Source organism: Pogona vitticeps, chromosome 2 (genome assembly GCF_051106095.1).
Source record: "Pogona vitticeps strain Pit_001003342236 chromosome 2, PviZW2.1, whole genome shotgun sequence".
In the NCBI taxonomy this organism is placed as follows: Eukaryota; Metazoa; Chordata; class Lepidosauria; order Squamata; family Agamidae; genus Pogona; species Pogona vitticeps.
This window is the reverse complement of record NC_135784.1, coordinates 194732168-194747721: the sequence shown is the minus strand read 5'-3', so window position 1 is coordinate 194747721 and position 15554 is coordinate 194732168. Positions and strand designations below refer to the sequence as shown.

General features: G+C 43.5%; 1 protein-coding gene across 1 annotated transcript in view; it reads right to left on the bottom strand.

Moving 5' to 3' along the window:
• TRPV5 (transient receptor potential cation channel subfamily V member 5) overlaps positions 1-4293 on the bottom strand; it is a 50514-nt gene extending 46221 nt beyond the window's left edge. The window contains exon 1 of the mRNA XM_020811534.3: positions 3717-4293. Coding sequence (XP_020667193.3) covers positions 3717-3856 — 140 coding nt within the window. The 5' untranslated portion in view covers positions 3857-4293. The remainder of the gene's footprint in view (positions 1-3716) is intronic.
• Positions 4294-15554: the final 11261 nt, after the last annotated feature.

Below are 15554 nucleotides of genomic sequence, written 5' to 3'. Positions count from 1 at the left end.
CTGTGAAATCACATGAGACTGAATAACTACAGACCACAGGCAAAAGCCATTAAACATATACTGTACTGGCCTCCCCACATTTCAGGAATTGCCTTACACATTTTACACTTCAGGCAAAAAGTCAAATGTGCTTTGAGAAAGCTGCTTAAATGTTCTATTTCACATTAAGGATCTCATACATAGGAATCCACAAGCCTTCCTTCGAAACCTCAACTGCGTGGAAATGTTATACTGACTGGCCTAATTCTGAATGTCTGTACAATTTTCAAATATTCCTTGAGTTTCTTATCTACAAATTTATTCTCAGTAATTTTGATCAGCATCATTTAATATCTGATCAATACAGAGATCATCCCATCTGCACAGTTTTAATCATTTTCCAAGCTGCTAAGCTGCCTACATGGAGATTTCAAGAGAAAAGAACAATGCTGAATGCAAAATATTCGCACTCTACTCTTTTGTCCTAGTCTTGATTTAAGGAGCTTCCCACCACCAAATTCAGCACCAAGGCTTACAAATTCAAGAGGGAGACCTCAGATGTAGGATGCCACTAAGGGCAGTAGAACAGAAGACAAACACATCTGATTCATCTGAAAATCTCCTTGGAAAATCTCTCCCAGACTCACAGTAATAGACAAGAACTCTCAACAGCTCTTCCTGCATCATCTTCCCAAGTGAGGGCCTCCTTTGGATTTTGCTATCCAGGCATTCTCAAAGGGCCTTTTAAAGGCTAAACATTATGGTGCTTTAGGACGTCATAAGGATCGACAGGCTTTTCTTTGCACCTACAGAGTAATCAAATCTCAATGCTTGGTTGTGCTAAGGCAAAAGATGATTTGCTGGAAGGGCTTTAGGATCCATTAAAGCCAACAAGTGTGAAACACTTCCACAGAATTGATTCATATGAGTGTGTTTTAACAAACTATCCATCCTCATAGAAACTGGATACTGAGGAGAGAAAGATTTTCACTGAGCCCTCCTTTTGACACCTAGTTTTCTACATGTAAATAATTTTTGGGATGGGTTGGAGAAAGATTCAGGCATAAGGGAAGAGGGAATAGAGTGCATATAGGAGGAAGTTCTTTTCCCTCTCACGCAATACGAGAACCAGGGGACATCCCCTCAAATTGAGTGTTGGGAGAGTGAGAACAGACAAGAGAAACTATTTCTTTACTCAGTGTGTTGTTAGTCTATGGAACTCCTTGCCACAGGATGTGGTGACGGAACCTGACCTAGATGCCTTGAAAAACGGATTGGACAGATTTCTGGAGGAAAAGTCCATCGCAGGTTAGAAGCCATGATGGGGATGTACAATCTCCAGGCTTAAAAGGAAGGTACCTCCAAATGCCAGATGCAGGGGAGGGGCATCAGGAGACAGGTATCTGGTTGTCTCGTGTGCTCCCAGAGGCATCTAGTGGGGCCATTGTGAGATATAGGAAGCTGGGACTAGATGGGCCCTTGGCCTGATCCAGCAGGGCTCTTCTTATGTTCTTATATTCTTGTAAGATCCCCAGCTGCAGTCTAAAGCGGTACAGCTCAGACATAGGTTCACCATCTCAAGTGAAACCTAGGACTAAATGAATTCTCAGACCATGCATACACGGACAAGGAATATATTTAACTAAATTCAGTGAGACTTCCCTCCAGGAAAACAAACACACTCAGGCTTCCTAGAATTTTCATAAATAATATTAAGGAGATTTATTACTGTCCAGTGCATCATTTCTAAATGTTGTTCACACAATACAGAAAGCAGAAAAGGAGCCACTTCTCAATGAAATGCATATTCTAAGCACAAGCATTTTCAAAGGGTTTATAAATGCAGGGATTTCTAATATGTTTCTGAGTGCACTTGCATACACCAGATTGAAACTGATCTAAAACTAAAACACTTTGTTTTACATGAATATAAAAGCTACACCGGACAAGAGTATAAATCATTCTCCCCCAAACTCACTGACTCTGCACATACAGTATATTAGGAACTTCCAAACAGCATAAACAAATAAATGAGAGGGAAGGATTGAATACACCTGCTGTACTGCCCATCAGTAGGATCAACCAAAATAGTTGGATGCCCAAGAGGGAAGATTCCCCAGATGGCATCAGAACACAATACATTGGGCTGTTTTCATGCGCATGAGTGCACCAGCACTATGCAAAAGTCTAGGCACACCAGTCTTCAAACCTGCCTTTGAGGTGGATGCTTCACATATGCATGAAGCGATGACTGCCTTTCTGTTTGTTAAAAAAAATGTTCATAGCAGTCCTGAAAGCATCTTAAAATGTATATTTTTGAGAACCTCATGGGGGGGAGGAAGTCTCATGTTAAGAATAAGGCTGCCCATCATCTCCTTACAGATGATCTTGCCTATTATCATAAAGACCCCATTCCATGGGGATTGATTCAGCCTCTTCCTGTCTTTGTAGAGCCCTGGCAAGATCAAGGGCATTTCCACGGACATTTGTATTTCATTCTTACCCATCATCCAAAGCTAACTCTGTCATAAGATGGCATGGGAAAGCCACCTTGAATTAGGATTCAATTGAACCCTCAGTTACTTTACCCAGGAATACATTTTCTTGCGCAAGTCAGTTTAAAAACCTGAGCACGTATGCCCTTATACTTCTTTTCCCCCACAAGATGACTGAAGGGTCCCCAACTGTTTACGGAGAGAATGAAAAGAGAATTGTTTTAATAACCATGTGATTAATTATAGCAATAAGACCTGTGTGCACAACCCATGTCTTGACCAGATGTCCATCAGGACGATAGAACAGAATGCATATCTAGGATAGAAGGGCACTATCTAATTATGGACTGTTTGCCCCATCCTCAGTTAGGAAAAGACCTTCTGTACAAATGGCATAGAACAAATTTGAAGGGGACAAAATAGTCATGTTCCAGACAGAACCCTCTTCTGTTTAAAAAAAGAAAAAGAAAAGACCAGGGCAGGGTGACATTTAACAAAGAAAACCAGTGTTTTCAGGTATCTGCTGTCAGCAAATTATTTTGCCTTTTGGAATGATTTGAAGGAAGGCAGTTCCAAAACCTCATTGTTAGAGGAGCTGCTGAAGTTGCCCTAGAAACATGTGAAAGCTAGCAAATGCAACTTTATCCTGGTACATGAAATGTGTGTGTACACAGAGTGTCTGGATCCACTTCCTTCCTACCAAGTTATAGCTTCTTACCAAGCTAGTAAACTGCGCTGGTGGCAGCTCTTGTGCAACAAGAACCTTCAGATCCCTTGTGAAAATAAACATTCTTACATTGTTGGTTTCTTGTTAAGTTAAGAAAGATAAACTGTCTTAGGTACAAAAAAAAAACCTTCACTTCAGAAGCCAGTGCAAGACAGACTGAATACAATCTACAAGAGGCGAACAGTCCCTGACAATCTTGGTGCAAAGACTGATTTTGTTACAAGTATATGAATAACTCTGTTTCCCTACATGGAATGCCCAAAAGTATCACCCACAGAAAATGGCTCCTCTCTGAATTGAGGAGAAGGACCACAATGAGACAGAATAGGGAATCACCTTCTAATGTAATATTTTTCAGACCAATAATATTTTTCAGACCCACGCCGCCTCCCACCTCCCTGCCGGGCGATTCCCCCCCCCTCCCCAAGGCTGGCAAGATGTCCCGAGGAAAAAAGCGCGCGAAAGCGCCTCACAGCATCCCCGCCGCCGCCCCGGGACTCGCGCGCGCGCCTCACCTTTTCTGCTGCAACAGGTGCATCTCGTCGATGCTGCGCCGGCCGTCGCCGGCCGGGTGCTGCTGGGGTCGCATCCTGCAACCCAGCCTCTTCCAGAGAGAGCCCAAGAGGCCGTTCTCTCCAGGCACCGGCACCCCCATGGCTCTCGCTCCTTCCTGGCCTTCCTTGCCCCCGCGCTTTCGCCTCCTGGCACAGCAACACAAGCGGCCCCCCGGGCGCAGCCGCCTCACAGGACTCCGGCGCCGGGCTGTCCTGCGTTGCCCACTCAACTCCGGTCTCCTGGCCTTTCCCTGAACCCACCGCCGGCCTGCTGCCGTGACCTTCTCTGGTGCCTGCCCGCCTGCTTGCCTGCCAGCCACCTTTTCAGGGGCAGAGGCGAAAAGGCAACACGGGTCCCCGGCGTCTTAGAGAGCGCGCGAGGGCGAAAGCACCAGCCCGGGAGTCCCGCGGCGGCACGAGCCGTCCCTCTGGTCCCCTGTGACGAGAAACACGGGAAGCGGCGTTTTCGGTTCGCGGCTGGGCTTTTCCCTCCTCGGTGCTCCTTCAGCGCGAGCGACCTTGACTACCGACGCTCCGGCTCTCCGTCTCCCTCTTTCCGAGCTGGCAAGCTTTTTAGGCGGAGCCGCGCCGGCTGCCCTGACAGGCGCTAAGGGAGATTTAAGTAGGGCGGGGCAGGCTCCGAGGAAGGCGGGAGGGGAGAGTGGAAGACACACCTTCCCTCTCCGCCGCCGCCCGCTCCCCCCCCCCGGCCCGCAACACACACACACACAGACATGCAACAGTCCTCCTGGGTCGCCGAGTTTTTCCCTCGCTACCCGTCCCGCCGGCTCGCTACAGGCTGGGGGTTGCCCTCTGATCACTTCCAAGCACCTTCTTCTCTCCTCTCCAGGCAGCTCGCCGGCGGCAAGAACTTTCTCCGATACAAGGACGGGCAGATGATGGAGAACGAGCACCGAGAGTTTGCTCCCCGCAAACTCCTCACCTTCATCCTCCGATTCGTTCGGGCGAAGAGCGCTGGGGCCGTTCGTTCTATAGTACAACATATTGTCCTTGCTGCAAGCATTGCCTTCCACCACGTAACAGCTTCCCTTAGCTTGCCAGTTTTAATTCATTTTTTTCCTGCAATGGTCAGTAGTATGTTACTTATTTTTTTTAAATAATATGTTGTTATGTACAGTACTGTATCTGTTTGCTTCCAATTTATAGTGGCCTTTTCAGTTAGTGAAAAAGTCACTGCAGTTACAGTTTCCAAGATACTGTACATGCTTTTAATTTTTTTCTCCATTTCCTTTTTATTTTAATAATCAACAATAATTATAAAATATGACAAATAAAAGACAAAAATAAAAAGCAACATAACTAACAACAAAAACATAAACTCAATTTCATATCAACATTCATAATACATCCAGTACTCCCCTCCCCCTTGGGATTTTTCTTTTTTCTTTTTAACTTAATATGCTCTGTTTTCACAGAGTAAGGCATGGTGTGGGAGTGAACCCTATACCTTTTGCCTGCCTTCTACGTGCCCTAGTAAGTACTACAACAGCAATGGGATTTGTAAATTGTATTTTTAAAAATACTTTATGCTCTTGTTTCACATAACTATAGCCAAACGTAGTTTTATAGCTTTAAATCATTACAACATTAATTCAAATGCTTACCATGCCTTGTCAGTTCATTCCTATTTTACTTGCTAACTTTTTAAAAAGTGGAATTGGATTCCCAGGGAAATATATATATGAGAGGTTGGTAATTATGGCAGAGAATGGTGAGGGGCCGGGTGGACTGACACTTGAAAAGCATCTTCTTGGGATAACTGAATAGTTCTGTGTGAATAGCAACATTGATTTAAATACCAAGGTACAGTATAGAAAATTTTGCCTCAAACTGGGACAAACCTTTGTGTGGTCATGCCCACAGTGTGATGTATTATGGTTTTAAGTAGAAAAGAGAGCCAATGAGTGATCTTTGGGAAGTGGGTTGTCCATAATGAGTAGGTTAGTTTTTCCTCCAAATTCTCACAATGCATTGGAGTGGCAGGGAGATAATATGCCACCATTTTCAGATTTTTATATCTCATGCAAATTGACACAGAAAAATATAAATAAACAAATGAACCTTGAAGTCCGAGAAACCACTAGACATTTTCTCATGACTATATAGGTTTCTATACTTTAGGGTGTGTGTTTTTCCTTTTAATTTTGACCTTGAATGAATTTTTTTTTTGTTACGAATCAGTCGCATAATAAAGAAATATGCCTCTCACTTCATCTTCTAGTGTGGTTGTATCTTCTGGGTCTTTGTCATCACTTGTGGAAACATCCATTTTACAAAATATTTTTTCATCTTCTCTGTTAGAAAAGAACAGGAGCTTTCATCGGCATCAGGTATTAAAAACCAGTGTACTGTATTGAAATCAGTAAATGACAGAACTCATGAAGATAATGTGTATGACAGTCATGGTGGAAACCTTTGCTGAGAAGCTCTCTTCACATACAGAAGCAAAACTCTGGATGTAGAAGAATTGAGTTTCCAAATACTCATTTATTCAGCTGTGGAAAAAATTCTTCACACAACATCATCAAGTTAATTAGAAGTGTCCAAGGTTGACATATTCTTAGAACTGCAAAACTGGAGTGGATAAAGTAGATAAAGGGATGCTTTCCCCCCCCCCACCCCTCACGCAATACCAGAACCAGGGGACATCCACTCCAATTGAGAGTCAGGAGAGTGAAAACAGGCAAAAGAAAATATTTCTTTGCCCAGCCTGTTGTTAGTCTCTTCTGTGGACTTCAACTCCCAGAAATCCTGGCCAGCAGAGGTGGTGGTGAAGGCTTCTTGGAGTTGTAGTCCAAGCACAGCTGGAGGCCCAAGGTTGGGGACCACTGCCTTAGAGGATGTCTAAAACCAAGGGAAAGTTTCCTGCAGACATCTCAAACTCTAAATATTAAACCAGGAGAGGCTAGGCTAAACCTATGGAGAACAAAAACAATACCTTGCCGAAGGAATAAATGCTGAAGGGTGTCTCCCACCAGGACAAGATGCTAGCTGGACCCTCTGGAAGTTACTTAATAGACTTTGAAGCAAAAGAGGAAGATCAAGAATAATCAAGTAAAATGGGGCTACTTGGATGCAGAACAAATGTTCTGTGACTGCGGAGAAATTCATTCAATGCAGTGCTTACGTACATGCAACTCATGCCCCACCACATGTACAAAAGATACAGCAAATGAGGAAGACAATGTTATTGAAGTAACCCATTTCTGGTCAAGGATAGTCTAATTATCTTAACATTGTAATTGGTTTTTAATTTAAACTATTTTTCATATACATCTGTAATTTAAAATTGCTCAATGCTCTGATAAAGAAGGAAGATGATATTCAGAATCTTCCTGCAAATGAACATGGAGAAAAAGGTAGTTTTAGTTCATTTAAAGTTTTTTTCAGTGTGTTTCAAACAGCAAAGTGGGCAGTGTCGATCTGGAATACAATATCAACAAAAGGCCTACATAGACTCTCCAATAAGCTTCCTATTTCTGTCACCCACAGGAAGAATAATATTATTGTGCAGTGGCTGTAGCTATGACTATGGTTGATAAGACGTTTTCATGTTATCTTTCTACAAACAAATGAACAGTGGAGAGTGTGGATTTTTTTCTTTTTGGTAACCTTTTTATTATGGTTATTATTCACTGACGCTGCCATTCCACTTTCCAGTCCATCCACCTTCTGAAAGCTTTACGTATGTGTCACCTTCTGCTTCTACTCAAATATACCATAAAAAAATGGAATTATGGGGTGAAAACTGTCCTTTAAAAAAAAACCCTCCTCCCTGGGCAGAACTAGTTTTTAGTAGAACTGATCTAATCAATGGAACATATTTTGGGGTTGGCGCCCACTGACACCCCCAAGAGGTCAGATTTATAGGTTAAAATCCTATAAGGAGAAATGTAAAAGCTTTTCAGAAGCTTTGTTACCGAAAAAGGGAAATGCGACAGCTTATAGAGACTACAGAATGTCTCTTTAAACGAAAGATAAATTATTATTCAAAGAGTTAACAAAAATGAAAAACCTAGAGAATATTCATATCTCCTTAAATGTACTGTATATAAAATGATCAATGAGGTAGCAGGCATACCCAGAAATGACTATGCCAACTATTGATGGGTGGTTATCGTTCTCTGATAACTTGATGTCAAGGGTAAAATCATAGCCTAGTTTCATGTTCTTTCTCATGGAAGCAGGAAGTGTGCAGGTGGCATGTTTTGGCTGAGCCCTGCAGATCCGTGGCTTGCACTTAGGCAAGCCAGAGAAATCCTTGTTGTCTTTAATGGGGCTTTTGGCTCACGCCAGAGGTTGCTGGATTCTGCCTTGCATGAGCAGTGACCAGAAGGCAACTGTATGTGTAACCAACTGTTCCACAGTGCATTCCCTGGCAACATGTTACTAGCTATAGTGTACATTAAAGAGCTCATTGAAGACCAACAGAATTCACTGCACTAGATGTTAATACAGGGCAGGAAATACAGAAATTAAAAAATTTGAAGCGGAATACAGCTATCAATAAATGCCCAAAAATGCAGCCCAAGCTGCATTTTTGGCTTTGTTGAAGTTTTATTATATTGGTGAATATTTTCAGTCAAGACCAACTAACTGGAATTAGCCTTTATTGCTCTACCCCCCAAAAAAGGAAAATGCAAAGAGATCACAGTATATGCTTCATGAGCTATTTGCACAAGGTTTTTCTCAAGACAAACATGTGGTAGAATTAAAAGATGGGCAAAGAAAGGATACTAGGCATGTAATTGTGATTCAGAGGGGGATTTTGAACCAGAGGAGCACTATTCTGCCTACATCTGCTTGGGAACAGATGTCATGCCATGAAAGCAAATAGATAAAGTTTGTTTGATTCCACATGAAAAAGCTGCTGAAGCTTTTGTTAAGTCAGTAAGAGATATATGTGTCAAAAGGGAAAACTCCAAATTAAGAATCAGTGCAGTTCTGGAGAAGAGGACAATAAAGGAAGAAGAAGAATAAAGATAGAGGAAGAAGAGGATTACTGCAAGAGGTCCTGACTATGGTGGTGGTGGGGGGGACACACAGTTGATTTGTATTTTGGTTTATGTATTTTATGTTTATGTTGTAGTTTAAGAAATTAAAAGACAATTTAAAAAGAGATATATGTGTCTGATTAAATGGATTGTGATCCTTAAAGGTTATACTGAATAAATAAGATTAAATAAAACTGATAATCTTTAAAGTACCATGCTGTTTGCCTTTTAAAAAACCCCCTAAGATTTCTACTTCTTTGAAAAGAGATATTTGTGTAACTACCAACCTGTATTGTCAATTAACAGTAGGTGGCAGAGGTCATTAAAACATGGATGTATACTCTCAACATTGCTTTTCAATTTGTACTCTGAGAATATCTTTGAGAAGCACTTGTTAATTCAAATGATAGTATCATTGTCAATAGAGCATTTATCAGCAAGACCATATACAAAGAGTATTACTAACTGCAACAACTTAAATGGTGTGCAAAAGGAGCTCAGTAAAGTCAATGAAGTAAGTAACGAACATGGTCTAAAAGAAAACCAAGCTCATGTGGTCAGAAAAATCAAGCAGACAAAGAAATGAAGCTAAAGAACCATAATACAAGTGTGAAGCATATTTGCAAATATCCCACCCTGGAATGTGGTTGAATGAAAAGTGGGAACATGGCCAGACATGAAATGTTAAAATAGAGGTAGCTCAGAGGAGCTTCCTTAAGATGAAGAATGCAATACGCAGCAAAAGCTTAAAATTAGCTTTGAGAATACACAGCATGTGGTGTTGGGATGGGTGGATCCATCAGTTTCATCACTTGAAAATCCCAGGAACCTGCATTCTATAACATGCTTCTGTCTTTTTTCTTCTATCTCTGCTGGCTCCCCCATGCTAAAAGTCTGAGAGAAATGTCACTTGTCCTGCTAATTCCACAAGGAATTATGCACAGTGGTGGTGCAGCCTAGATGAATATGTGACTTTATGTGTCCCTTCAGATTAGAAGTTAAGCCGCATTGAGTACAATAGCACTCAGGAAACAGAGCTAAGGGTGCCGGTGTAATCTGATGTCTCTTAACCCGGCTCTTTTCAGAGTGTTCAATTACAGCTTCCACCATTCACCCCCAGCAGGGTATTTGACAGGGATGATGGGACGTTGGTTCAGCCCATCTGACCTGTATTTGGTTTAGGGAGAGCCAATTTAATGGGTATATTCCTTCTACTAAAGTTTGTCCAATTACATGCTATTGTCCCCCCCCCCCACACACACACACTTTTCCAGGCCCCATATAGCTTTCTTTCAAAGCTGAAAACATCCAAGTGGTCATTTTCTGTTTCTTTTTTAAAAAATTAAGACGGTTTCTGATATTCAAATGGCCCAGGCATGCCTGAAATAACATATAAGTGACTCAAACACTTGCTGTGAAATTTCTCAGGCGAAATGGTTATTTTTACAGCCATGGTCTCTGGCCCCAGTGAAGGCTGGCTGCCCCTGCCCTAAAAGGTATTCGAGTCTGTCGAAAGGAGAGGTGGCGTGGGAATTTTATCAGTCATCAAACTTTTGAATCCAGGCTGGCCTCAGAAGATCAGGCAGAGGGGCTAGTAGGAAAAAAAAGTGGATACAGACGGTGCTTTTGAGTAAATATTTTGCCCACATTCCTCTGGATCATGGAGAAAAGGAGGACAGGCAAGAGGATAGCAGCAGTGGTTCACAGCCAGATAAGGCTGTGAGATACTCATTGTCATGGGGCACCTTATAAATACCTTAGGCTGATAGGAAGGTAGATAAGCTCCTGCCCTGCAGGTAGTATGAAATCCCCTCCCCCACTCCCCGTTGGGCTCTCTCCAGCTCCAGGAGCCTAAGCCTGTGTTCTCCTCTATCTTCTGGGTGCATTGTCATCCCCTTGGCCCTGAACAATCGCCAGGTATCTAGTGTGCAAATGCTACACCTGCAGTTTAAACAGTGAAACTATGAGATTGTAAATATATCTGGGCCTTTAGCTGATTTTAAAGCAGGTGCTGGTGGATCCATAGATCATCTCTGCTGTCCCATGTTGTCTCTCCATCAGCCCTGTGCTCCAGGAAGTGTGGGAGGTAAAAAAAGAATCCTACCGAGAAAGGGAATTTCCACCCTGAAGCAATATGATGAGCTGGCTGGATCATATTGGTTTAGGACTCTGCCTGAGGGGCCAGAGGTTTGGGAGTTTGATTCCCCGCTGTGTCTCCAGGGAGAAGAGGCAGCCTGGGTGGCCTTGGGCTACCTGCAGAGTCCCAGGGCTCCCCCAGAAGAAAGGAATGATAAACCACTTCTGAGTATTCTCTATCTAGAAAGCCCTGAAAAGAGTCGCCAGAAGTTGGAATTGACTTGACAGCACACATACAGTATTAGTATTTTTATTACCAATGTGATGCATTGTGACAACAATCACAAACCTGCCCACCTACCTACCACAAATGTGCAGAACAGAGAATTCAGTGCAACGGAATGAAAGCCAGTGCAGTGTATGTACTGAACATGGAGATGTATTTTGGACTAAAATGCCCCAGCTTCCAGTTCTTGTTCAGTTCAGCTACGACGCTCACATTGCAGTCTTAAATCTGTCTTACACCCAGTTGGCTCATTTGTGATCCATCACATCAGGTAGCTCTGCAGCCCCTCAGACCAACTGTTGTTGCATGCCATCCAGTTGTGTTTGACTTATGGTGGCTCTCATAGGGTTTTCATGCTCTGTAACATGTTCAAGGGGCAGTTTTTCTATTGCCATTCCATCAATGAGTTTCCACGGCTGAGTGAGGATTTGAACCCAGGTCTCCCTGGCCATCAAAGACAATGCTGCCACTGCAGCCACCATGCTTCCCAGCCACCAGCTATCCAGACGCCCACCAGACAAGCAAGCCTTGTGAAGAAGGAAGGGCAGCAGAGTCCTCACCCACTCAATATATGGCAAAAAAATGGAGCTTATCAACCAGGCAAGAAAAAGTGTTGCCAGCTGGCCAGTGCTGGGAGACTTCCTGAGAACCTCTAATGTTGTTCTTGCCCAGTCGGGAGGTTGGGGACAGCCAACAGCTCTGTTTTTGCTGCATTAAAACAGGACATGTGTTTAGAGCGTTTTTGCTCTGGTTTGCAGATAACTCACAATAAAATATTAATGGCCATGTGCCATCAAATCAATTCCAACTTATGGTGACCCTTTTAGGAGTTTTCCAGGTAGAGAATACTCAGAAGACGTTTACCATTCCCTTCTTCCGGGGGGCGCTGGGACTCTGCAGCTTGGCCAAGGCCACACAAGTGGACTCTACTTGCAGAAGGCACCGTGGGGAATTGAACTCCCAACCTCTGGTTCCACAACCAGACACCTAAACCAGTGAGCTATCCGGTCAGCCTTCAAGTACGCTGTAAATGTGCAGTTATTGCCCAAGACTGTCGAAACCTAGGTTCAAATCCCCATTCAGCCATGGAAACTCGCTGGTGGTGTGGCAATGGCAAACTGCTCCTTGAACATGTTAGAGAGCATGAGAATCCTCTTAGGGTCACTGCAGGATCGTTGACAACATGTATCCAGGCCTTCCTTGTCTGGAAGATGGCAGCCAGGGAGCACGTTGCCAGGAGCAGCAAGAGTAGTGGTTTCTCTGTCTGTCTGTCAAAGATAATCCTGTTGCCACCACTGGCTCCTGCATTCCCTGGTCACTGCTGTCCAGCTGCTTGCCAGACAAACAAGATCTGCAGCGAAGGAAGAACTCTATTGCCTGGCTGACCACAGAAGAAGCCCTCCTGCACTTTGATAAAGTACGCATTGCGCACCATTTCAAAGCGCAGTAGGGCTTAGTTCGTGTGAAGCAATGAAGCTTGCTTTTATACATATAACCTGTTTTTCACCAGCCATGTAGTTGCAGCCCTAAACTGACACTCTTACTGTGCTATCCAGGCTCCAAGACACTTTTCACTGGAGATTCCACGTGGAAGGAAGAAGATGGGATGATGGCAACATCTATGTAGCCGCACTGAATAACTTGGAAAGGTGGGCAGGTAGATACCCATCAGCTTAAGACAGACATGATAGATGTATATCCAATAATGCATGATCTAGAGAAAGTAGAGAGGTTTTACTTCTTCCCTCATAATGTGAGAATAAAGATAAGTGGTGAGGGGATTCAGAACCCCCAAAAAGGAAGCACTTCTTCACATAGCACCTAGTTAAACCTGTTCAATTATATGGAACTTACTGCCAGAAGATGCATTGATAGCTGTCAACTTGGGTAGTTTTGAAAGGGGGCTAGATAACTGTTGGAATTTTTAAAGTCTTGCACGCTGCCTTTAGTAGGTTTGGCTGGGTTGGGATCACTGTCAATCTATCAAGCACTAACTAATCATTCCTTCCCTGCCTCTGAATTCAAAGAGAGCCAGGCCTCTCTGCTCTGTGACTCTTTCCCTCTCTATTGTCTGTAGATACACTGTACCAGTTAGCAGCCTACTTGCCATGTATTGCACCAAATGAAGATCCTAGACCCTCTTCAATAGCAGGTCCACATATAGCACATTGCAGTGAAGAGTAACCCACCTGCAAGCAGCAGTAGACTACCTGCTCACTGCAGGTAGCTGGGCAGTCAACCTACTTTCTGCCCATCCCTGATTGGCAGCTCTAAATTTGTGGACCATTACTTTATATATTCCTTGTGTTTGTCTGGCATTCTAGGCCATCTTCACAGGGGCATCTCTTGAAACCTGCAGCCGGAAGACTCTGGAATACACAAAACCAAGCATTCCAGGCTACCTGGATTGTGAGCAGGAAAGTATTTACTGACCAAAATAGAGAGAAAATGAGGAATTGCTGCACATATTGCAATGCAAACTATTCTGAATGTGAAACAGGTGGCATACAGGTGGCATACAGGACCAAGTGTCCCTGTATTGTTCCTGCAGGGATAAAGTAATTCAATACCGAGCATCTAATGCCTTGGTATGCACTGAGGTAGACACTGAGATTGAGCATGTCAATGTTAACATTAATGATTGGATTATCCTATAAGACAGCAGTCCCCAGCCATGGACCAGCTGGGGGGGGGGAGAGAGCTCCATGTGTGTGGGGGGGGCGGGGACAGTCCATGCTTGTGTGAAGGCACGTCGTGCTTGTGGGGGGCATGACACTCCCATGAGCACAACATATCCTTGCACCAGCATAGCACGCCCACACGCAAGCACAGCATACCCACCGCAGGCATGACACACCCACCACGTGAGTGTGGCACGCCCACTGCACGTGAGTGCAGCGGGCGGAGATCCGTATTTGCGGCCCAGTCCCGGCAAGCCCACGGACCATCACAGGGCCACAGACCGGGGGTTGACGACCCCTGCTATAAGAGAAAGGCACCAGTATCCCTAATACTAGCATGTGAACTTCCATTTTGTCCTTAATAGACCCTAGGGCAAAACAGCTGGTGTCTTCTCTGTTGATTGGTGGATCAACCAATCTGCTGTAAGAAGTCTAATAAATCTAATAAACCTCATTGGCTTCAACAGTCGCTTTCTTTGGATTGGGGTTTAAATCTTTAAACATTAAGAAACACCCTGCTGCTTGCAATAGTGGATGTTGCTTCTCAGCATCTCAATGGCTTCTTCATGAACCCGTGAGCAAAGGGAGGTGGCATACATGCAGGAAAAAGTGAAGTTACATGCTTTCAAGTTCTGCAAACTCCTTCTTCAACTTTGGTTGTAGCTTTGGGATGCGGAGGAAGAGCAATGAAGCTTTAAAAAAAATCTAGCCAGATGTGTTGGCCATTGTCAGGCTGCTGGCAAGATGAAGTTTGCAAATTAAATGAAAAGCAACTATGTTGAAGATCTCAGTTCTGAAGAAGGGTTCTGGATTATTCATAAGTTTATTTTACTTTCAGCTTTTTCTTGATTCAATGCTACACAAATCAGAACTTTTTTTTCTACTCATGAATTCCAGGGTTCTGTTCTTCTTCTTCCCCAAAGTGAAACCGAGACTCCAATTGTAATGGAGGAAAATATAGACAATTATGGAGCAGATGTCAAAGGAATGAAACCTTCCTTCCTCTCCTATCTCTGCAGGTTGCTGGGGGACACCATCCACACATCACCACCATGTGTCACTGATCCTTTGTGGCTTATTCATTGTTCCCATCTTCCTCCTGCACTTGCAATTCGCGCTGGATACCTTGAACACAGGTGTCCCTACTTGACCCTACTTAGGCATGAGAACTGACAAGATCACAGCTCTTGGGGGCATCAGAGAGCTTCTAAAATGCAGCAATGTAACATACCACTCTTACAGCTGTACTGTATATACTCGTAGTGTACTTGATAACCTTACCCAGATCATTCAGTGCCTCTAGCAAGGACTTGCTGCCCTCTAGTGGAGTATTTATCATGTTTCTGATATTTTTTCACCCAAAGGACGGACAAAAGATAGAAATGACAACAAGACTTTAAAACTCAAGAGGTACAGAAGGGGGTATTATCCAGGACATTGAAGAACACATGAGTTATGTTTGTTTCTCTGCTTGGCATAAATATGTACAGTGGTGCCTCGCTTAGCGATTGCCTCGTTTAATAATGTATTCGCTTAGCGATGAGGTTTTAGGAGCAGTCTTGTGCTCTGTTTAGCAATGTTTCCAATGGGGGAATTTTGCATAGCGATGTTCGGGACCTTGCTTCGCTTAGCGATGACAGTTTATGTCCCCCTGTTTCGCTTAGCGATGTTTTTGACAGCTCCGTTTTCGCTACTTTAAAAGGTGTTAAATTGTTTAAAAGGGTTTAGAGTGCTTGAAATT